The sequence below is a fragment of the Panthera uncia genome, chromosome B4, assembly GCF_023721935.1.
Source record: "Panthera uncia isolate 11264 chromosome B4, Puncia_PCG_1.0, whole genome shotgun sequence".
In the NCBI taxonomy this organism is placed as follows: Eukaryota; Metazoa; Chordata; class Mammalia; order Carnivora; family Felidae; genus Panthera; species Panthera uncia.
The window spans coordinates 118,699,051-118,725,177 of NC_064809.1; the positions used below are offsets into that span (position 1 = coordinate 118,699,051).

Sequence of the window (26,127 nt, forward strand, 5' to 3'; positions counted from 1 at the left end):
TAAAACTGTTCCATTTATAATAGCATCAAAATCAATAACTAAGAATAAATTTAACCAAGGAAGTGAAAGATGTGTACAATGAAAACTACAAGACTTTGCTGAATGAAACTGAAGAAAACACAAATGAAGACATCCTGTGTTCGTGGATTAGAAGAATTAATGTTGTGGAAATGTCCATACCACACCACAGAAATGATGTACGCACCTCAGTACATCACATAGTGGTATGGGATGTCAATATGTCTTATTATTGGTAATATTTACTTGGTGAAGGTAATGGCTACCAGGTTTTTCCACGGTAAGGATAATGTTTTTCCCTTTGTAATTACTATCATGAAGGGAGATAGTTTGATAATATACAAAGGTCCTATTTTTTCACTATCATTCTTTGGTGATTCTTGCCTGCAATAATTACTATTGTGATGTTTTTGACCACTAGTGATTTTCTATTTTTAACATTCCTTTAGATTTATTTTTACACATTTGTTTTCTAATTTGCTAATTAAAATTCTGCCATAAGGACGAGCTATACCTTCTCCCCCATTTATTCAGTTATTTATATCAGTATGGACTTATATACTTAGTCTTTGGATTGTAACTCAATACTATCATTATCTATTTTGTTGTATTTATTGTTCCAGCTTTGGCTATTGGTAGCTTCTTCAAGTTTGTCCTGTGTTCTACTGATATATTCCCCATTCTATTTCAAGGACTTCCTAACATCATGAGATATTCCAGACTCCCCTTGTATTTTCCCTGCTATAGCTCTAGAATCAAACATTTATTCAAGGACCTCTGTTCCATTTATTAGAAAATGGTATTTAGAAAACAGGATCTGCATCTTAGGTATGGTCATTTCTCCTAGGATGTCATTACTTTCAGGCCCAGGGAGTGCCTGTTTCTCCAGTGCCCTGGCCATTTTTCTGTAGAGATGTTTCCTGTGCTTCTATATTGGGAAAAATATGGGTGAAGACATGGACACATTCAGATTATTATCCTTTTGAAAATAGTAATAGAAAACCAATACTCTTTGTTCTTTTTCCTTTTCTATTCTCTAGTTCTTCAGTTTGGATTCACAACTATCTTTGTGGCAGCTTTTCCCCTAGCACCACTTCTGGCCTTACTGAACAACATAATTGAAATCCGACTTGATGCTTACAAATTTGTCACACAGTGGAGACGACCTTTAGCTTCAAGGGCCAAAGACATAGGTAAGTTAGATTTGAATTTTTTTAAGATACTAACCATCCAGTGGATAAAATCAGATACCAACTTTAGATTTTTACTTATTAAGTCATCTTACATGGAAACCATAATTCTTGCAAGAGAATAATTATGTTAGCTTTAAATAATATTAGACAAGTAAAGCTACCTTTTCAGAAATTTATTATTTCTGGTACTAGAGAATTTGTGCTTAAATAGATTCTCAGTTTGGTTATTTCTATCTTAAGAACTTGGAATCTAAAATATTGACTTATCACTTATATCCTTTTTAAAGTAATCCTCCATTTGCTTTACTTTGTTTTACCCTTCCCCAAACGTTTGCCTTAGTCACAGAAATCATGATCCAGTTTTTCTAAAGACAGAGATGGTCTTTGGTCTTTGATGAGAAAAGCTGAGTTGAATCAGATGCAGCCTCTTGAGAACTGCCTGGGGTCAGAGACCACCTTTTATTCATTTCTGCATCCAGTTCTTCCAACGTTTTTTATTTATTTTTGGGACAGAGAGAGACAGAGCATGAACGGGGGAGGGGCAGAGAGAGAGGGAGACACAGAATCGGAAACAGGCTCCAGGCTCCGAGCCATCAGCCCAGAGCCCGACGCGGGGCTCGAACTCACGGACCGCGAGATCGTGACCTGGCTGAAGTCAGACACTTAACCGACTGCGCCACCCAGGCGCCCCTCTGCATCCAGTTCTTAGTACAGAGGCAGCAGGCACTTAGTCAATGTGTACAGAAGAGAATTGAATGTGGATACACTTGGCTCACAGTGTTCTTTAACTTCCATATGAAACAAACACACATTCAGTGAGCACCTACCCTGGGCCAATGCAACAGGGACTGGGCCCACACAGATGTCAGCGTGCTTCAGGAGCTCCCAGGCTGGTATTGGCTTGACAGTGTGAGTGCCCATCTTACTGGCTAGCATATTGGTGCCTCATCATTGACCAGAACTCTCTGACTTAAGTCTGATCCTGACTGAGTTGTTAAGTGATGAACATTAGTACTTCCACAGGAACTCCTTCAGTGACAAGATATTTGCAAGTACAAATTCTTACTGTTGGTTACAAGTGTCAGTATTTGGGATGTAAGGATCCATGGAAAGGACTATTGAAATTGCTTACCCCAGTTGTTTTTTGTGTTTATTATCTCTGCTGTTATGTCTGGAACTAATATAACACTTCTCCCTGAATAGGAATTTGGTATGGAATTCTTGAAGGCATTGGAATTCTCTCTGTTATTACAAATGCATTTGTCATAGCAATAACATCTGACTTTATTCCTCGCTTGGTGTATGCTTATAAGTATGGACCTTGTGCAGGTCAAGGAGAAGCTGGACAAAAGTAAGTTTGTCATAAAACTATCATGAAATCCCCATTTCCTATGCACTGTGTGATGCTGGTTCACTCAGACAGAAGCTTCTGCACTGGAGTAACCCAGGATTAGAATAGTGGGGAGTGGGGGAGGGAGGTGAAATTATGATGATGCTTTTAGCCAAAGAAAACACATCCTGAAGAGGTGGGGTCAATATAGGTCAGACAAGTTTTAGGTGGAATCCAGTGTGAGAGCAGCAATTAATCATTTCCCCTACCCATGACCTGTGCCCACTTTGAATTGAGAAATGTGTGGTATGCTAATGTGTGTAGACAAAAAAATAGCACATGATATAGTATAGTTATACCATTTTTATTTTAAGAGGACAGTTATAATCTGATTACTCTTGTATCATCATATGGAGATTCTGCAAATTCTACATGGGAAATATACAACCACGTGATAAATACCCTATAGATACTCAGTAAGTATTTGTAGAATAAGTAATCCTTCCTGGCTACTGACCTAACCAATGTATATATTATCCCAGGCAGATTCAATTCTATGGCATCACCTAAGTGATTCCCAAAAGTCAGGGCTTTCTGGGTATTTCTCGTCAGGTAAAGCCCAGGCAAAATTATAGCATGCCCCTAGATTTCTTAACATACTTTAGTGGGAGAAAAATACCTGTTTGGCTAGAGTAAAAATAATCAATTCTAATTGTAGAATTTAGAGGTTTGTAGGTCAGAGTAGGATATGTTTGGGAGTCTTTTCAATGCCCCAGAAGTCATCCCACATGGGCTATGATTACCTGCACAGGCAGCCCTACCTTTGGGTTTACTATCAGAACTAAACTAATCCTGTATAGCCACTGTGATTCAATTAGCCCCAAGGAGTAAAGTGCCACCAAATCAAGTCAGCCAAATTTATGCACCCCTGGTCTAGGTCCAATTTCATTATTAATCCTACGTAAGTACTCTAAGGCATGGACAGCTGAATGTAATAAAACCTACATTCCAGCTATTTGAAGAAGCTTCTATAAAGTTCTTTACTATAATAACCATGTGGACATTAGACACTAATTATCTAGCAACTTTAAGTGAACATGCCATCCCATTTTAAGAGATTTAAAGACTTATGTTGTACTACTCACATATTCTTTCTAATTGTAACTGATGCCAACATTCTCTGCTTGACTGAGCCTGGAAAAGCTTTGCCTTTGTTTAAACCACTTTCCCATCTGTTTTGCATTTGACTCTCAAAACAACCCTAGGAGTGGGACATGCATTACTACCCTCACTTTGAAGAGCAGAAAGAGATTAGAGGTTAAGTCCAGAATATCAAGGCAGAGTACCTATGAGAACCCACATGAAGGCAAAGCCTAGACTCATACAGTGCTCTCCATCCTGAACAAAACAGCCCTGAGGGCCATTGCCAATAAATTGTCAAACAGCTCATCTAACAGGAGAGAACCCCCAGGGCTTTACATTCCAATGGTTATTTAAATTCTTTTCCACCACCAAATAGAATGAAACCTGTCTTGGTTTGGGGGAACCCCAAAATAAAGTGGAAACATATATGTACATTTATGATAGTGAATCAAAGCTTTAGAATGTTGACAATTTAGATTTAAGACAGTGTTCATGGGGTTTAAAATTTCCCTAATAGCCTCCTTGTTTCAGTTTTCTTAGGCTCCCCTGAGCTATTTTTTATAAATAACTTTTCTCTTTCACTTATGAGTCTTCTGCCACTTTCAATATTTATAGATCTACCTTCTATCTTCTAATCCATTGGTCATTTTTCTTGTTTTCAAATAGTTGCATTTGTATTCATTTCTTCATGAATCTTATTTTCTGCCCCACCAACTACTCTATTATCCTTTTTAAGTTTTTTTTCCTGATAAAAATTCTTTAGAAATGATTTAATAGGGGAGCAGTATTGTCAAAATTTAGAATGTTACAGGCTTTTGAGGTAGTATGTCGAATTTCTTACTATGATTTAATGCACCTGTAGAAATGCCATCTTTCAACTGAAACTTACTCTAAATCAAAAGTACTCCAACCAAACCAACTACCTTTCTCCGAATTCTCACCATTTTTTCAGCTTTCCCTGGCTTCCCCAAGGATAATTTCATGCATATATCCAGAGTCACTCAGTTCACATGCCCCTTGTCCCTATGACAGGATATCTCAACTGCTCCCTGGATGTGCTCTCCAACCGCAGTCTTCCTACTGTCATGAGTGTTCAGGGAATGCATCTTCAGTGGCATAGAGGGGAAGACATTCTCCTTTTCCAGCCAGATCTGAACATGAAAGGAATGCCATAATTTGAGGCAATGTTCTCCACACAGTGGGTACACGAGAATGTTTCAAATATTTCATCTCTCCTCTCAAGAAATTCCTTCTTTTTGACTACAGCCTACCTAGGTGGATTCCTGGACCAATGCCCCTGCTCAGATTGTTTATGGTTTGTAAAATGAAGTCACTGTCTCTTTCAAGAGATCTTCATATAAACATTTTTAGAAAAGTGCTTAGAGAACTAAAATCTCCTCCAGGTATGCATCAGAAGACAGAAATTACAAAGCACAGTTGAAGGTGTATACTATAAAATTGTTCTGTTAATCAGAACTAAATTTTAATCAACTAAAATTATTTTCAAATAGCACAAATAACCATTTTGAGCTCCCCTATTCATCCATTGAATGTGAGAAACTAATTACTGTTGTTATCAGGCTAGACTTGTGGAACATTCTCTAAAGATATATGCAGGCCTTAGGACTATTGTGAGGTATAGATCTGATTTAGTGATCTAAACCAAAGCTGATTTTCGTGTATAAATAGTGGTATCATAAGGAGTTAGAGACTTGATCAAGGACACAATTCTCAAATTGTCACAGAATGAATCACAAATACATTACTTAGTTTGCAAGATATTTTTTCAAATTATAATCCAATAGATCAACATCATAACCAATTGCAAAGTTGTATTTAAAAACATAAAGCCTACTGTACAGAGATTGAATCTTCCTTTTTCATGATGTCTGGCATTTTTATTGCAATAAGTCAGAATTCCACTTTCTTCTGTCATCATCTCATTAGCCTAAGTATCTATAGATAAGTTAATGTATAAATTTGTCATTTATCTATAAGGCACATTTGACTTTAAATGCGTAAACCAGATCTGATTTCTCCTAGCTTTTTCATCATTTGAGTCCTATCCCCATGCCATTTGTGTCACTATATGTAAAACCTCAAAGGTAAATGAATAGCAAAACTCAAAGATACTCTGCAGTAATTTTGGTCAGGAATCTACAAACTCAAAAGTCAATTTCTGGTTCTGTTCTTTCCCTTAAAACTGATTATTAGTGATTACTACTCGCTCATCTTTTTCCTTGTAGTAAAGGATTGAAACAATTAGTCATGAATGGTTTTAAAACCATTATTCTCACATTTAAATGAATGTGGTCTTTGCAGAAGTTACTTGGAAGAGGTATGCATCCTAATTTAAATAATGCTACCCTTACGTAAGATATTTTCTGAATCTCCTTTCTTGGAAGTACCTTCAGAGGCCATCTACCAACCCCTTAAGAAAATTAACTTCATTATTTTATATTCACAGAAACTCTTTGTTTGTCTGATACCTTCCTCTCTGTATCTCTTACCTCTGCCTGATCGTCAGTGCTTCATCATTCCTCTAACTGGCAGCTAGTAGTGTGTCACAGTGAGGGTATAGAGATCTCCTGCTAGCAAACAGGGACAGATGGGATCTGCCACTGCCTGTGGCCTCCCTGCTGTAACAGTAGGTCACTGAGTTGACACATGAATGCCACTGGCTAAACTTCATACAGTGAACTGTGGGAAGTCTCATTTCCCTGACTTGATGACTGCCTCAACTACTTATTATGGACAATAGCGAAGATTCTACCACAGTGAAAAGACTTTGAGAAATGCCTAGCCAGTTCAGTATTAGCAGTCCCTCTTCTTCCCTGATTATGGAAAGGATATGGAAGGGAGACTTACACAGCTGATAATTAGGTGTGTGTGTGTGTGTGTGTGTGTGTGTGTGTGTATATATACACACATGGACTGTGTCCATGTGTGATGCTTTATACACAGGAGTACAGAACCACCAAAGGCATATTTTCAACTTGGATTTATGACTAGCAATACATGAATATGCTTAATAAATAGTTCAAAGATATAGCCTCTTTATTTTGAAGGCTGGGTATTGTCCATGAGACCAGTATTTTATTTAAATTTAGACTTTTCTCAATTGAGTTTTTGGACAGAGCAGCCATCAAACTGCAGCTTTAATCTTAATAAAGCCACAGGGCTGCTTTGGGAGATAAGAAAGAGTGCAGGGGGGGTTGTGAATATTTCATTTCAGTGTTGGGTCTGTTTTCTGCCAGTTTCCAGAGGAACTTTCCTTTCTCACTGTTTGGGTCTTGAGAAGACTCTGCTATATTCTATAGCTCACAAAAGCTGGCTCCCTCTCTGTGACAGCTAATAATCAAGGCACTAATTTTCTTTCATGTCATGTTCTAGGCAGTTCCAAATTGTCCTTCTGAGGAGTTGTAGGGGAGACCTCCTGCCAGTTGGATTAAGGCATGTTACACACCCACTGACCATTTGTTTCATCCATGAGTGACTTGACAAATGGGTCTTTCTGCTTGCTTCATTTTTTTAAGGCCATGATAAAACCCCAGTGATTTGTCTTGAGCAAGACAACATACAGAACTCATGTGGTCTCAGTACTGTGTTTGTGTCATTGTTTTGCTTCGGTGTTCAGCAGCTTGGAGTAATCATGCCAGACAAGTTAATGAAGGGAATTTGAAAGCTATGATTTACTCATTAAATTAATAATTATTTGTTGACCTCCTGCAAGGTAAAAATAAATAAATAAAATTCATAATAGCCATTCACATTTAATTAAGACCTTGCTATAGGTTAACCACTCTGTCACACTTGCTTTACAGGTATCATTTCATTTAATCCCCACAATGACCCTATTAGGTAGGCCCTGTGGTTGTCTAAGGAAGTTACATAACTTGCTGAATTTGCATGACTAGAAAGCAGAAGAGCTACAATCTGACCCTCTAATCCAAGTTTTTAGTATTATAATATACTAACCCCCAGTACAGAATGGAAGCTGTGTCCTCAAGAAGCTTATTATCCCTGCAGTATATAGGCAGTAGTCTATATGCCCATATGAAATCAATTGAATTTGGTATTTACTGGATTCCTACACTACATAAGACCATCCTAGGATACAAAAATACCTAGGAAACCTGTTCTCCAAAAACAACTACAATCTAAAGAAGACCTACATGTATGCGGTCAACTCTAGCACAAACTGTATGGTAATGGTGAAGTTAAGTGCAGCACCATACAGAGGAGGAAATGAGCTTTTTGGCCAGGATTAGGACATCTTCCCAGAAAGTGTGCCATTTCAGTTGGTCATTGGAAAAGGAGCACTATTTCCACTTATAAAGAAATGAATAGGGAATCCCAGTAGAAAAGACAACCTGAACAAAAGCATGACAGAGAATGTAGTCTATCATGACTGTAGTAAGGGATGTGAGTTGGGAGGGAGTCATGGTCACACCAGTCACATTCATGACATTATGAGAGAATATAGATATTCATTAATAAAGGAATGTGTTTATATGTGCATGTGTGTTTATATCATCAAGGAAAGAAGCAGTGACTTGCCTATAATTCATACTGATTATGCAATGCTGTCTTTCACCTATTTCGCTGAAGTATTGATTGGTGCAGTGATGTTCTATATGATGATTTTGAACAAAAAGTACTAGAATAAAAGAATGACTTGTTCCTGATTTCACATACCCAGGGTTTTTCGGTGTGCCCTGAGTGCTTGTGACAAGGCAGAGCCAGCTAAAGGCATTTACAAGTGCAAGAGTTTCTAGGAAGTAGAGCCTTTAGTGAATTGGATGCAGAAGTGATCAGAGATCTAATTATAGCATTTGTTTTCTCTTTCAGGTGCATGGTTGGCTATGTGAATGCCAGCTTATCTGTGTTTCGAATTTCTGACTTTGAGAACCGATCTGAGCCTGAGTCTGATGGCAGTGAGTTCTCGGGGACTCCTCTCAAGTACTGCAGGTGAGCACTCAGCCTCATCTGTGCTGACTCTATGATGGGGAGGTTTTGCTCAGACAGTCCTTTCTGACTGAGCAGTTTAAAGCAGTGGTTCTCAATCTTGATCATGCATTAACATCCATTGGAGAATTTTAAAACTCCTCTTGACCAGGGCTGTGACCTAGAAAATTAAAACAGAATCTCTGGGGTGGAACCCAGATGTCCAGATCCAGGAAGTCAAACAAGAGAACCCAAAGAGACCCACGCCAAGACATTATAATGAAAGGGTCAAAAGTTAAAGACAAGAATATTAAAAGCAGGAAGAGAAAAGCAACTTGTTATATACAAGGGAAACCCCCATAAAACTATCAGACTTCTCAGGAGAAATTTTATAGGCCAGAAGGGAGTGGCATGATATATTCAAAGTGCTGAAAGGAACATATCTGCCAACCAAGAATGCTCTGCCCAGCAACAATGTCCTTCAAAATTGAAGGAGAGATAAAGAGTTTTCCAGACAAGCAAAACAGAAAGGAGTTCATCACCACTAGACCAGCGTAACAAGAAATGGTACAGGGACTTCTTTAAGTTGAAATGAAGGGGTGCTAATTAGTAACAAGGAAACAGTTGAAAGTATAAATCTCACGGGTAAATATATAGGAAAAAAAAGAGGAATGATCACTTATAAAGCTAGTATGAGGTTAAAAGACAAAAGTAGTAAAAATACTTATAACTACAATAATCAGTTAAGAGATACATAAAATATAGAAATTGCGACCTGAAAAACAAAATGTTAGGGGGAGAACAAAAATGTAGAGCTTTAGAACGTGATCAAGTTTTAATAATTATCAACTTAAAATAGACTGTTATCATATGTAACAGCATATACCACATTTGTGGTAACCACAAAGCAAAAAATGTATAGATACACAAAAGAGAAAGAGTAAGAAATATAAGCATACCACTAAAAAAAAAGCCATCAGATCATAAAGGGAGAGAGCAGGAAAAGAAATGAACAGAGAGTAACTACAAAACAGCCAGAAAATAATTAACAAATGGCAGTAAGTACATACCTATCAGTAACTACTTTAAATACAAATAAATTCTTCAATCAAAAGACATAGAATGGCTGAATGGATAAAAAGACAAGACCTATCTATTTGCTGCTCACTTCTGATGTAAGGACACAAACAGACTGAATGTAAAGGGATGGAAAAAGATAATCACATGCAAATAAAAACCTAATGAAAGTTGGGATATATTGTCTGTTCTAAATATAGACTTTCAAAAGAAGATCATTACATAATGATAAAGGGGTCAGTCAATCCAACAAGAAGATACAACATTTCTCCCAATGTACCCAACAAAGGGGTACCTAATATTTAAAACAAATATTAATAAATCTAAGGGAAAAATGCATAGCAATTCACCCATAGTAGGGAACTTTAATACCCCACTTACATCAATGATAAATCATCCATGCAGAAAATCAATAAAGTAACATTGGCCCAGACAGACAACATGTTACAGACATATGTACAACTTTCTATCCAAAAGCATCAGAATACATCCTTCTCAAGTGCACATGAGACATTCTCCAGGACAGATCATGTTATGCCACAAAACAAGTTTAATAAATTTAAGATTGAAATCACATCAAGCATCTTTTCTGACCCCAATGGTATGAAATGATAAATTACAAGAAGAAAACTGGAAAAAAATCACAAGTATGTGGAGATTAAACATGCTACTAAATATCTAATGAATCAAAGAAGTCAAGGAGTAATCAGACAGAGCTTGAGACATTTGGAAATTATTACAACATACCAAAACATATGGAATGCAGCAAAAACAATCCTAAGAGGGAAGTTCATAGCACTAAATGCCTACCTCAAGTAACAAGAAAAACCTCAAACAACCTAACTATACCTCAAGGAACTAAAAAAAAAAAAAAAAGAAAGAACAAATGAAGACCCAAGTTAGTAGAAGGGAAAAAGTAACAAAGATCAGAGGAAAAAAGAAACTAAAAACAAATAGAGAAGATCAATAAAACCAGGAGGTGCTTCCTTGAAAATATAAATAAATTGACAACATTGACAAACATTTAGCTAGACTCACCAAGAAAAAGAAGACTGGGGAAAAAAATGAAACAAGATACATTATAACTGACACTACAGAACAATGGATCATAAGAGACTAGTGAACAATTATACACCAACAATTTGACAACCTAGAAGAAATGGACAAATTTCTTGAAACATACAAACTACCAAGACCAAATTGAGAAGAAACAGGAAATTGGAACATACCAATTACTAGTAAAGAGATTGAATCCGTAAACAAAAACCTCCAACAAACAAAAGTCCAGGACCAGACAGCTTCACTGATGAGTTCTACCACACATTCAAAGAATTAATACCAATTCTCAAAATCTTCCGAACACTAGAAAAGGAGGAAACCCCTCCAAACTCATTTTACATGGCTGGCATTACCCTAATTCCAAAACCAGGCAAGGACACCTCAAGGAAATAAATTACAGGCTAATATCCATGGTGAATATAAGTGTAAAATTCTTCAACAAAATATTAGTAAACTGAATTCAACAATACATTAGAAGGACCACACACCATGATCAAATGAGATTTATTCCAGGAATGCAAGGATGGTGATTCCACATCCACCAATCAATGTGATATGCCACATTAACAAAATAAAATATAAAAATGATATGATCATCTCAACAGATGAATCATTTGACAAAATTCAACGTCCTTTCATAATAACAACTCTCAACAACCTGAGTATAGAAGAAATGTACCTCAACATAATAATAAAGACGATATATGACAAGCCCATGGCTATGTCATACTTAATGGCAAAAGCTAACCGCTTTTCATCTAAGATCAGGAGCAATACAAGGATGCCCAGTCTAGCCACTTTTATCCAACATAGTATTGTAGGTCCTAGCTAGAGCAGTTAGATAAGAAAAAGATGTAAAACGCATCCAAATGGGAAATTAAGTAAAATTATCATTATTTGCAGATGACATTATATTATATATAGACAACCCTAAGACTCCAGCAGAAAACTGCTAGAACTAACAAACATTAAGTAAATTTGTAGGACACAATATCAATACAGAAATCATTTGTTTTTCTATACACTAATAACAAACTATCAGAGAAATTAAGAAAACAATTCCATTTACAATTGCATCAAAAAGAATAAAGTATCGCGGAATAAATTTAACCAGGGAGGTAAAATACCTACCTGTATACTAAAAACTATAAGACAATGATAAAAGAAATAGAAGATACAAACAATTGGAAAGATAATCTGTGCTCATGGCTTAGAACAATTTTTAGGATAGTTCTATTTTTAATTTTTTGAGGAAACTCCATACTGTTTTCCAGAGTGGCTGCACTATTTGCATTCCCACCAAAGTCCAAAGGGTTCCCCTTTCTCCACATCCTTACCAACATCTGTTGTTTCCTGAGTTGTTATTTTTTGCCATTCTGACAAGTGTGAGGTGGTATCTCATTATGGTTTTGATTTCTTTTTCCCTGATGATGAGTGTTGTTGAGCATCTTTTCAGTTGCACAACTGGGTATTGATCTAAAGGACACAAAAATGCTGATTTGAAGGGGCACATGCACCCCCAGTGTTTATAGCTGCACTATCAACAATAGCCAAATTATGCAGAGTTCAGATGTCCATCAACTGATGAATAAAGAAGATGTGGTATACACGTGCACGCACACACACAATGGAATGCTACTCAGCAATGAAAAAGAATGGCATCTTGCCATTTGTAACAGTAAGGATGGATTTAGAGTGTATTAAGCTAAGCAAAATAAATCAGAGAAAGACAGATATATGATTTCACTCCTATGTGGAATTTGAGAGACACAGCAGATGAACATAGGGGAAGAGAAGGAAAAATAAGATATAAACAGAGAGGGAGGCAAACAATAAAAGACTCTTAAATACAGAGAACAAACAGGGTTGCTGGAAAAGAGGTAGTAGGGGGATGTGTTAAATGGGTAGTGGGCACTTGTTGGGATGAGCACTGGGTCTCATATATAAGAGATGAATCACTGGGTTCTACTCCTAAAGCCAAGAATACACTATATGTTAACTAACTTGAATTTAAATGTAAAAAAAATTTTTTTTTAAAGAATTGTTAAAATGTCCATACTACCCAAATTAATCTATAGATTCAGTGCAATTCCTAATTCCAATAGCATTTTTCACAGAAATAGAAAAAACAATCCTAAAATTTGCACACAACCACAAAGACCTCAAATATCCAAAGCAATCTTGAGAAAGAAAAACAAAAATGGAGGCATCATGTTCCTGATTTCAAACTATGTTGTAAAGCTATAGTAATCAAAACAGTATGGTACTGTCATAAAGCAGTCACATACAGATCAACAGAACAGAGAACCCAGAAATAAGTCCATGCATAATTAATTTCTAACAGAACCAAGAATTGACAATGGAGAAAGGACGGTCTCTTCAATAAATGGTGTTGGGAAAACTGGACAGCCCCATGTTGAAGAATGAAACTGGGCGAACATCTTATATCATACACAAAAATTAATTCAAAATAGATTAAAGCTTTGAACATAAGACCTGAAACAATGTAACTCTTAGAAGAAAACATAGGCATTAAGCTATTTGACATTGGTCGTGGTGGTGATTTCTTGAATCTGACATCAAAAGCAAAGGCAACAAAAGCAAAAATAAATAAGTGGGAATAAATCAAACTGAAAGCTTCTTCACAGCAAAGGAAATCATCAACAACATGAAAAGACAACCTACTTACTGGAAAAATATTTGCCAATCATATCTGATAAGGGGGTAATATCCAAAATATACAAAGAACACATACAATGGAAAAAATGAACAATTCAACTTAAAAATGGGTAGAGAACCTAAACAGACATTTTCTGGAGAATACATACAGCTGACCAAAAGGTACATGAAAAGCCATTCAACATCACTAACGATCAGGGAAATGCAAACCAAACCACAATGAGATAGCACTTCACAGTTGTCTTTTTAATAATAGCCATTCTAATAAGAAATAAGTTTTGGAATGCATGTATAGGAAAAGGAACCCTTGTGCACTGGGCCGGTGAGAATGTAAATTGGTCCAGCTACTATGGAAATAGTATGGAGGTTCCTCAAAAAACAAAAAATAGAAATTCATATGATCCAGCAATTCTGCTTCCAAGTATTATCCAAACACTAACTCAAAAAGATACCTGTTCCCTCATGTTTATTGTAGCATAGTCAAGACAATACCGAAATGCAGAAACAACCTAAGTGCCCATTCATGAATGAATGAGTAAAGAAAATGTAATACACACATATACACACAAGAATATTCTTCAGCCGTAAAATAGAAGGAAATCCTGACTTTTATGGATACCATGGATGGACCCTGAGGACATTATGCTAAATGAAATAAGTCCTATAGGGAAAAACAAATACTGTATGATCTCACTTATATGTAGAATCAACTAGAAGAGTAGGTCTTAAAAGTTCTCATTATAGGAAAAAATAATTTTTCATAATAAAAAAAGGTGAAACCCAGAATGGAATGTAGAAGTACTTTTATCCAAACTGAATAAACTTGAGCTTTGTTTTTCAAGAACTTACATGGTTAGACAAGTTGAAAAATAAAGAAATGACCAATATGTGAGAATATATCTAAACATGCACTACATAGAACAACCACAATATATTCATACTAGGGTCTGTTTTATAGCAGTGGAAATAAATAGGCAACAGCATGGATGAATCTTAGTAGCCATGGTAGTAAAAAAAGAAAAAAAAAAGCCTCAGAAGACTGCATACAGTATACTATCCTTTCTAGAAAATTCAAAACCAAAACTAAACAGTATAATATTCAGACAAATATGGATGAATGAATGAATGAATGAATATATATACAAACATTTGTTAATGATAAGAATAAAATTCAGGATAAGGAAAGCAAGGGGATGAGGAAAAGGAGGAATACAGAGGGTAAGATAAGTTCCTGATAATGTTTTAAGTCTTGTGTTGCATGGTGGATTTATGAGAGTTCATCATATTATTAAGGTATTAAATAAATATAGAAAAAACACAAATGGGCCAATGAGTTTACTTATAAATTGAGATATAGGAGTAGGACAATTCTGTGCACCTAATGTCAAAAATAATGTTATATGGAAACACAAAGGATGAAGAATAGTCAAGATACTTTTGAATAATGAAGGGGAGATGTACTTTACATTAGAAATAGTATAAAATTTTAGTAATTAGTGTAGTGGTGTCACAGAATCAAATAGAAAATGGAATAGAATTGAGAACTCAAAGATATAATCACAAAATAACACAATATGATTTCATTTATACAGAGTTCAAAGCAGACGAAAACTAAGCACTGTTTTATTTAGGAACATTTGAGCAAGTAGTACAACTATAGAGAAAAGCAGAAAATTAAATAGCAGTTACCTTTCAGGGGGTCTGGGATTGACAATGAGCCATTTGTAAGCCCCTGACCATGCTCTAGGTCTTACCTTGGATGGGGTTACATGAAGTTCACTATCATTCTTTCAAATGTACATACACTTTTACATTTTTAAAAAATGGGAACGAATTAACTATACCTGGCACTAGGAAAAAAAATATGCTTGCAAGCCAATAATCCATTTCCTGAGAAACAAAAGCAGCTTTACAGAATGCACTAACTTGTCAAAAGGGAACATCCTGCCTTTCCCACATGTAAAACTGAAGCCAAGAAATTACAAGTGTTACTTTCTGAAAACTGTGAATCACTCAAAAAAATTCCTCCAAACATTAATGCTCCTGGACCACTTAATGTCTTTGAAGATACTAAATTAAGATTAGAGCAGTAAAACATTGATTCAGTTAGCTTTGAAACTTGGCTTTCTGTCTGTTTCTACAGCAGGGCTAGGAAAGTGTTTTCTTTGCACAAGTAAACATGTAGTCTGTCATTTGGCGAATAAAATAAACAGCACTACATCAAAAAACAGAGACATGCGGCACAAATGACATCTGAGCATCTCTCAGACCTCTGCCTCATTGAAAAGACCAGTGGGATCAGGAGTAGGCTGGCACATCAACTGAGAGCTCCCCTTGAAATAGTCATCTGCAAACTCATACAAGAAAAGAGGGAGAATCCAAAATATTAGGGCCTGGTGAGATAAAGAGACCCTAATTGTGTTACCAGGGAAAACTGATGTCTAGAGAAGCTTCTTGAATTTCCCAAGATCATAAAGTCAGGCAGACTCCAAACTTGGTTTCAGTGTGCTTTCCAGTACAGAGTTTTGGAGATAGCTGTGGGCAGTGAAGCAGATGACAGCCAAATTCATTAGCACCACTGCATCTTATTGCCTTAGGGTAGCAATAAGGAATTTTCTAGAGAGAAACTTGACTCTGATACAATAGCTTAAAAGAGTAGGAAGGCCAGAAACCTGCTGCTTCTGAAAAGTGAAACTTTTAAAAATTTCATAGGTCCTAAGAACAAGAATCAGAAGTTAAGTGCCAATGTAGGAACACTGCAGTCCTTTGGACACATATTAGCAGAGCTCTGTGATAGATCCACAAATGGATGTATCCTAGACAGAGGCGGAGCAAATAGATGCATATTCTCAACAACTGGATCTCTGTATAGAAATTACCTCAAATATTCCCAGCTCACCATAGCCATGAGTATAAGTGTTTTCTAAATATTAAAAATGTAAGGAATGTTAATTTTTAAAATATAAAAATCTACAAATTAAAATTTAAGACCACCACCTAAAAACAAGTGTTTTCATTTTTGCATATTGCAGTAGTCATCCCTTATCTGAGGGAGATACATTCCAAGACCCAAATGGATGCCTGAAATTGTGGATGGTACCAAACCCTATATACACTATGTTTTTCCTATACATACATACATACATACATACATACATAAGAAAGTTTAATTTATAAATTTGTCACAGTAAGATGAATAACTAATGACAATTATCACAATATACTGTAAGAAAAATTATGTGAATGTGATCTCTATGAAAATACAACATTGCACTTACCATTCTTCTTGTGATAATGTGAAGTAAAAATGCCTATGTGATGAGATGAATTGAGGCAAATGACATAGGCATTGTGACCTAGCATTAGGCTCCTATTGACATTGTGACAATAGTCAGCAACAGGATCCTCTCCCTCCTGACTGTGGTAGGATGTGGTAACTGAAACCATGGAAAACGAAACAGCAGAATGGGGGTGGGGTAAAACTACTTGCATATATGTATAATTTTATAAATAGTCATGTTTGATAATCATCTTTGGGTCATAAAAAAGTATTTCATCTTTCTAGTTTTCATGCTTATATTTAATGAATGGTTATATTTGATGTATAAATGAATTCACTTAATACTACCAAATTTGTAGCAGAAATTTAAGAATGATACATCTATATTGTGGTTTTGGGAACAGTCAAGGGAAAACCATAATTTTCCACACAGTGAATTTACAAGAGATCTGGGGAGGAAAAGATTTATTAAAATTCCTCAAATGAAAAGCTGAACAAGGTCTGAGAAGCTAGGAGATAGAACAGTCACAATGAAGGGCACAAGATAAGAGCAGAACAGAGGCATAAATAGGAAGGGGAGCAGTGGGTTCTGAAAAGAATTTTGTTTTAGCAAATGCTGTTGTGTAAAAGGTTTAAGGAGTTAGTGAGGGTGATTCTTGAAACAATTCAGTTTCCCTCCTTTTATAAATATACTTTTGTCTAATAACCATATGTATAATAAAAAGCATACTGCCATTTTTCTTCTAGAAAGATTAGTCCATACAAACTTTTAGTCCCCAATAAATTGGACCTTTGACAGAAACCATTTATGTAATCATATATTAGAAAAAAGGTGTTTTAGACAATGACCAATCCTCATCATTACAGAGAGAACCAACAGCTTTAAGGCACTAGTAGATTCATTCTTAAATTCAGCACCAGATACTCATCATAAACATAATTTTACTGACAAAACAATTGTAATACATTATTATATACCATAGACAGTAATGATAATTAATGATAATTATGATAATAGTGACAGCTCATTTTTGTAGTCTTTGCTCCTTTTCAAAGATATTCTGTATACATCTTCTGGGATGAGCACTGAGTGTTGTATGGAAACCAATTGGACAATAAATTTAATATATTTAAATTTAAAAAAAAGGAAAGATTATGGAGCCGCTAAAGTGTGCAGGAAGCCAACATGAATATGAGGAAATTCATGAACAAATCTGCCCAAATGTGTTTATAAATGATTAAATTTATGAATAAAATGATATGGTTCTGGAAAAAAAAGATTCTGCATAGAACAAAAATAGACACATAGATCAATGGAACAGGATAGACAGTCCAGAAATAAACCCACACCTATATGGTCAATCTATGAAAAAGGGGACAAGATATACAATAGGGAAAAGGTAGTCCTTTCAACAAATGGTGTTGGGAAAATTGGACAGCTACATGCAAAAGAATAAAACTGGACCACTTTTTTTTTTTTTTAAAGAGTGTGAGTGTGAGCAGGTGAAAGGGGGCAGAGGGGGAGAGGAGAGAGAGAGAGAGAGAGAGAGAGAGAGAGAGAGAGAAAGAGAAAGAGAAAGAGAATCTTAAGCAGGCTCCATGCTCAGCACGGAGCCTGATGGAGGGCTTGATCCCACAACACTGGGATCATGACCTGAGCTGAAATCAAGAGTCAGACACTCAACCAACTGAGCCACCCAGGTGCCCTGGACCACTTTCTTATACCATACACAAAAATAAATTCAGAATGGTTTAAAGACCTAAATCTAAGACTGGAAACTGTAAAAATCCTAGAGGAAAACATGGGCAGTATTCTCTTGGACATCAGGAATAGCAAAATATTTATGGGTAGGTGTCCTCAAGCAAGGGAAACAAAAGCAAAAATAAAGTAGTGGGACTACACCAAAATAAAAAGCTTCTGCACAGCAAAAGAAATCATCAACAAAACTAAAAGGCAACCTAGTAAATGGGAGTGGATATTTGCAATTGATACAGCTGATAAGGGGTTAATATCCAAAATATATAAAGAATTTCTATAGCTCAACACCAGAAAACAATCAGATTAAAAAATAGAGTACCTGAATAGCCATTTTCCCAAAGAAGACACACCAGTGGCCAACAGACAGTACTAATCATCAGGGAAATACAACAAAATCACAATGAGATATCACCTCACACCAGCCAGAATGGCTAGTATCAAAAAGACAAGTGTTGGCGGAGGATGTGGAGAAAAGAGAATCCGCATGCACTGTTAGTGGGAATGTAAATTGGTGCAATCACTGTGGGAAACATTATGGAGGTTCCTCAAAAAATTAGATATATGATATAATCCAGTTATTCTACTACTATGTATTTACCTAAAGAAAATGAAAATGCAGATTCAACAAAAATACATGCACTCCCATGTTTATTTATTTTTCAATATATGAAATTTATTGTCAAATTGGTTTCCATACAACACCCAGTGCTCATCGCAAAAGGTGCCCTCCTCAATACCCATCCCCCACCCTCCCCTCCTTCCTACCCCCCCATCAACCCTCAGTTTGTTCTCAGTTTTTAAGAGTCTCTTATGCTTACTGAAGCATTATTCACAATAGCTAAGGTATGGAAGCAACCCAAGTATCTACCGATAGGTAAATGGTGAAAGAAGAGGTGGTTTATATGTGTATAATGGAATATCAGCCACAAAAAGAATAAGATCTTGCCATTTCCGGCAACATAGATGGACATAGACAGTATTATGCTAGGTGAAATAAGTGAGAAAAAGATAAATATCATATGATTTCACTTATACATGGAATTTAAAAAGCAAAACAAATGAACAAAAAACCAGACTCTTAAACACAGAGAACAAACTGCTAATTGTCAGAGGGGTGGTGGGTAGGGGGATAGGCTAAATAGATAATGGAGATTAAGAGATATAGACTTCCAGTTACAAAATAAATAAATCCTGTGATGAAAAGTACAGCACAGGGAATATTGTCAATATTTAATAACATTGTATGATGACAAATGGTGACAATACTTATTGTAATGAGCACTGAGTAATGTATAAAATTGTCAAATCAATATAACATCTAATATAAACTAATATAACATCATTTGTCAATTATACTTAATTTTAAAAACAGATACCCTGCATAGGAATTATCTTGTATTCTCACACATAAGTTAGTGCTGATCTTGAGGTTTGGTACTATCCAGGTTAGGAGTCTGGATGATCATAATTTTTACTGAGACAATGGAATTTGGTACGTTTACATACAGAACTGTTAGAAGAATTAGCACTTCCGGATATTTACACATTTCTGGAGCTAATGAAAAGAATACTAGGCTCAAGACTAATGAAAACTCTATAATATTGAGAGTCATTTTTCTGTTTCCCCACCTGTCATTACGGCAATGATAATGGCAAAGATAAAATGGAGTTACATGGATTTAAGTTCTTAGGACCAGTGCCTTGCTTCTAGTAGGTACTCAACATATATTTGTGGAATTTGATGCTGATTTCATAAGTTATAGTCGGAGCATATATTGGGAAGGACTCTACTGCCAAGTGGGAGAAATCCAGTATAAACTGACTTTTAAAAAGTCATTGGTTCAGGTAACTGGGAGGTTGGCAGGATGATACATTAGTAATGGCTAAATCTCAAGCCTCCAGCAGTGTCAACCAACACAATGCCTCTCTCCTGGCTCTGAGTTGTTCAAATTACCATTCTCAAAGAAGCTCTCTCCACATAGTCTGTGATAGCCAGCAGCAGCTCCAGGCTTTTACCCTCTGTGGACGTAGCGATAACTCGCTCAATGACCATTCTAGCAGAAGTCCTGGTGAAGATTCTCACTGATCATCTTTTGAGCTGGAGTCAGGGTAGGGGGTGAACCCTTCCTAACCCACATGGATAATTTCCCAGAGGAGAGGAGATATTCTTTTACCAGAAGAAGAAAGGATGGACAAGTAAAGTGACAAATGTCTAGAAGAGAGAAACTTTTTAAACCATCTGTCATGAATGAGGACTACATAGTGGGAATGGATGAGATATGGGAGTCAGGAAAATCATAGCTTGGAATGTAACATTCATTCTCCTATATATTTATAGATACCGAGACTACCGTGACCCTCCTCATTCACTGGTGCCCTATGGCTACACACTGCAGTTCTGGCACGTCCTAGCAGCTCGATTGGCTTTTATCATTGTGTTTGAGGTATCTTCTCTTAACCAATTCCTTTACTACCTTTGCCATTAATGAAGTAACTGAGAATAATGCATAAATGCAACTGTGAGAACTTTCAATGTTGATTACATATGTCCAGAAGTATTAGAGTAATATTATATAGCCTCTTTTTTAAATCTTTTTTACCTTGAGTTGTTCAAGAAATAATTGAAAGTCCATTGTTGATTGTTAATGGATAAACCAGAAATCATTAGTCCTAATACTCTAGGGCCATTGTTCTTCAACTTTAGGAAAATTGTAGATTTTATTATCACTACTCACAGAGATTCAGATACATCAGGTCTGTAATTTGCTTTTCACAAGCTCTCCAAGATGATTCTTCCTGATGTAGGTGTTCAAAGACTATAGTCTGGAAAACATTGAACTGGGTATTATACAAGTGGTAGCCTCTGGTTGTGTGTCATCATGACATTATATTTAAGACACAAATAAGTATTCATTACTTGGATTGAGGGGCAGAGAGAGAGAGAGGGAGACACAGAATCCGAAGCAGACTCCAGGCTCTGAGCTGTCAGCACAAAGCCCAGCATGGGGCTCGAACTCATAAATGGTGAGATCATGACCTGAGCCGAAGTCAGACACTTAACCGACTGAGCCACCCAGGTGCCCCAAATCATTTGTATTTCTATGACTGTACTTATAAGTGGAAATTTGATACCCATTTATATATGTTAAAAGCCAGATTAAAGAAAAACCAAGACTGCCTCTTGACTTGGACTGGAAGTTTCCTATACCTCTTTTTCATTTGTTTTTTTCTTCACTCCAGGAAACTAAGAGAAGCCAAGTTGTTCTTCCCTGGGAATTCACTTATCAATGACTCAGTCCCTCTTTAAAGTTTTTAATACTTTAGAATTATGAGAGACTTTAAATTATCATCTGGTACTTTACTGATAATCCTCATATAGGCAAATAGAAATGACAGTGATTCTAGAGTTTCAGCTATTAGTAAGTCAGGTAAAGAATTTGTGGCAGTTTCCTGGAAAAAAGTTTCTTCCTGAAATGATCACTTCCCTTAGGCCTACTGATAATTCTTACAATTAAAATTTCCAAAGCAAATTTAGCAATTTGTATTTGCAACATTTTCTTATAATTTTCACAATAATGCCCATCTTACACATGAGTAAATTGAAGCTCAGAGTGACTTATTCTCAGCTAAACAAACAGCTCTTAAGTAATAAAAGCTACAGAGCCAAGATTCAACCCTAGGTTTTCTGATTCCACAGTATATGTACTTCCGGCTCTCCTTTGCATTCTCTGACCACTGGTTCTCCACATTCTTTCCTTATTCCTTTTCTCATTCCCTATGAAGTGTCATCAGACCAAGTTCGGTCCTCACCTATCCCTATGGTCTTCTTTCCTCACACACACCTCCCTTGACCTCATTCCACTTTCCAAACACTTGAGAGGCTCCACGTCCCTGGAGTGAGAGGCATTCTTGCACCAATTCCCAGAACTCTTTCCACTAAGGATGGGCAATAAACCTAACTTGTTGTATTCTCCTTTATGTTTTTAGCATCTCGTGTTTTGTATAAAGCACCTCATTTCATATCTGATCCCAGACCTCCCAAAAGATCTAAGGGATCGAATGAGAAGAGAAAAATACTTGATTCAAGAGATGATGTACGAAGCAGAACTGGAGCGTCTCCAGAAGGAACGAAAGGAGAGGAAGAAAAATGGAAAAGCACACCACAATGAGTGGCCATGACCAGGTAGGTGAGAGGTGTGCTCATGGTCTGAAACCTCTCCTTGGGTTGAAGTTAGTGCTTTAAACTCCTTGAATCAAAGCTTGCCATCATTCTACTGATATGAGTCAAACTCCTTAGAAGCTTCTCAAGCCAGCTTATTTCTTAATTGCACAATTTAACTTTATCTTCCATTTGCACATAATTCCTGCAACTCTTCTCTACCTCCATGACACTCTTGGCCTGGTAGTCAAGGTCTTTATGAGTTGGCCTTATTATTCCCTGAAATAAACCTTCTTTTCTGCCTTCTACTCCTGTTTGGCAGTTCTCTTTAAACAGAAAAGAGTCCTGTTGCCTTGGGGATATTAAAGTCACCTTTTTATCTCACCCAAGATGGCCCTCCCTCCATCATCCACTTATTGTTTCCTTCCAGGATGGTCCATGTCATACCATACCCTCTAGTAAGTTTTCCCCAGACTTATCAGCCTGCTGAGACTCACTTCTTAGAAACTTCTCCGGTTATTGCATCATTACTACGTGTATTGACCTATATATTGAACTGTATTATTTATGATCTTCAAATAGTTATCAGGCTTCCCCAGCACAATTGTAAGCATCTTTAGGAATGGTATCTTTATGGATGGTAATTTTATTCTTCCAACTAGTTAGCATAGCATTAAGCACATGGCACCCATTAAATGCAATTCAGTGAACAAAGGATGTGGATTAAGGCTAAAAGCATTGTAAGACAGTTTCATAATGTTTCCACATATCTTATCAGAAAGTTTTCCTGAGACCTTCTCTCAGGTAAGTCAGTTATTGGCTGTGTGTCCTTGGACAACTCAGTTCACCTCTGGGCCTCAGTTTCCTCACAAATGAAATGATTAGATGAGCTCTCAGTTTTGGTACTCTGTAAATCTAATATTATAGCATTCCTTTTGCCTTCCTCACCCTCATTTCTCCCCCTCTACTTGTTTGAAGACTAACTTTGAAAACATTTTTCAAAATTTTGCCTCCAAAGAAAAAGGAGATATACAGGGGAAAAAAAGTATGTTTTTCATTTTTCATATTGATTACGATGTAGACAATATCTACAGGGATATTTGTTGTTCAGCTAGTGAAGTTGTGTTGCCCCAGATCTGTGTTAAGAGTCTAGGAGGTTATTTTGAGTTGGATATGAAGGTGGACTTGGAGGAAATCACCCAGACCCCAGGCCCACAAGGATAATAGTATATAGATATTGAACAATGCCTCTCCCTCAATTCCAAAGTAGGTCTTGGTTTCACTAAAAGTAAGACATTTTTTGCAACGTAATAATTTTGCCATTTCCTAGATTTGCCATCTGACTATGCGACTTTGGGAAAATTGCCTACTTTTTCTGAGCCTGTTTATTTGACAGAACTAATATGCAGCTCAAATAAGGCAATGTATGTGAGACATGTATGAGACAATAAAGTGCTACAGAATACTACACGGGATTTGTATTGTTAAACATTGTGTTATGCTCCACCAGATTCTAGACCTGGCTTTTCCATTCTCTGTACGACCTGGAATGGAATATGCATGTGGATTTGATTTCCACATTTACAAAAGTAAAGAAGTTGGACTGAACAATACTTTAAGAGTCCATCCAGTTTTTAATATTACACTGTATGTTAACTAACTAGAATTTAATTTAAGAACTTAAAAAGAAAATAAAAATTAAAAAAGAGCCTATCCAGTTTTAACGCTCTGGGATTCTAGAATTTGTTCCAAGCCCCATTCTGATCACCTCTTCTCTGGCTCTGGTCAGCCTTCAAAGGAAAATGGCTGACTATCCAGATGGCTTTGTTTAGGGTAGGAGGCAGACATTAGTGAAGAGAATTGCTCCCAGGAGCTCCAGTAGCCAAGACCAAGGTGCGGTAAGCGGCATTACCTACACTTCTAGGGGCTGCACTGGGCTATAAGGCTAGTAACCAATTGGGAGTTTTTTCTGGCCTCATCATTGTGGGTTGCTTTCTCCCCAGAGGCCATTTCTAATTTTTGCTTGAAAGCATAGTATTTGTCTGTCTTATTCCTCCAACAGTTGGCAGGATGTCACCTTGCTTCAGACTGCCTTTCTGACTCAGTCTGTTCATCTGTAAAGCAGGCACAATAATGTTTATACCATACCTGACTCAGTTTGGGGTTGCAAATTCTTTCAATGCCTTTGATTCATGGTGAGTACAAATAAACCATTGCACACCGTGTTCTTAAGCCATCGTGTGTACATGGGGTTTCAATGCCTTCTTTCCTCTTTCTAGGTAACAGTTCATTTCCAAGCCAAGGACCTGAAACCTGTTTACTTCTCCCAGCTGTGCAAAAGCACATTCAAGTGAATGACTAAAATGCAACCGCAGTGCATGTCGCAGACATTGGCAGCAGCAGGGGAGTCAGCACCCTTAAAGGACTACCTGGGAAATCATGCTGCTGTGAAATCACGTTGCAGCACACAATTGCTCTCTATCCATAGACCATTCTTGACCAAGCAAGCATGCACATCATGGGCAGTTACATTCTCAAGTTTTTAAAACCAAGGGGAACTTGTATACTGGGCCTGTTTTTCAGCCTGTTTGCTACCTTTTTTGCATTCTGCCCCATGTGAATTTTACAGACACTGGGCTAATAAGGGTATTCAGACACCTGGACACACATTCCTGGAATGTCATTATATGGTCCTAATTCCACATCACTGAACGATACAGACAAGACCCTGTTTACAACTTTTTCTTTTTTTTTTAATTTCAGATCTTTCTGAGGAGATTATTATATATGACATATCTATAGCTATGTGTATGGCCATAGATGTATTTCTGTGTGTACATATGTATAGTCATGTATTCTTACATATGTACATACAAATACAGAGATATATAAAGTACATAGAAATTCCTTACTTGTAAATAGCCAAAGGGTACTGACATGAATGACAAATTTTCACATTTAAATAGTCATCAACATGAAGCCATGTTTAATGCTTGTATAATGTGATGCAATAAAATTTAAAATAAATTTATGCACATGGAATATTTTCAGTTGGGTCTTCTGAAATTCTGTCATATTTTTTTCTCCTAGAATAAGAGAAATTAGAGTGAGATCTTTAAAGGAAGGTTTATTACTCCCACACACTCCTGAGAAATCACTTCAGACAGAGTACATTTTTTTTTTCCATCTTGTTTCTAGGCTACTTTTTTAGAATATCAAGCCAACTAATTAGATATGTCTCAGAAGAACTTGGAAAATGTCATTGACATAACTTTGTTGAGGAAATGTGAAATATAGCCAATGACACTTACGTATGATGTTTTAATTGCCCTGATTAGTTTGGTCTGCTAATCTTTGGAAGAGGCCATACATCTGTTTAAAAAAAAAAAAAAAAGGTTTCTAAACAATGCCTGTTGTGGTTACTCTTTTCTAAAGAGAGCAGAACCTGCCCTTGAACTATGTTATCATCTTGCCTATGTGAGT

The 26,127-nt window shown here is 36.6% G+C and overlaps 1 protein-coding gene across 1 annotated transcript in view; it reads left to right on the plus strand.

Annotated features, from left to right (window-relative positions):
• Window positions 1-25,694, plus strand: part of ANO4 (anoctamin 4) — a 274,498-nt gene extending 248,804 nt beyond the window's left edge. Inside the window, exons 24-29 of the mRNA XM_049626714.1 lie at window positions 1,059-1,211; window positions 2,415-2,562; window positions 8,536-8,655; window positions 20,824-20,929; window positions 22,473-22,668; window positions 24,924-25,694. Coding sequence (XP_049482671.1) covers window positions 1,059-1,211; window positions 2,415-2,562; window positions 8,536-8,655; window positions 20,824-20,929; window positions 22,473-22,664 — 719 coding nt within the window. The 3' untranslated portion in view covers window positions 22,665-22,668; window positions 24,924-25,694. The remainder of the gene's footprint in view (window positions 1-1,058; window positions 1,212-2,414; window positions 2,563-8,535; window positions 8,656-20,823; window positions 20,930-22,472; window positions 22,669-24,923) is intronic.
• The last annotated feature ends 433 nt before the right edge of the window (window positions 25,695-26,127 follow it).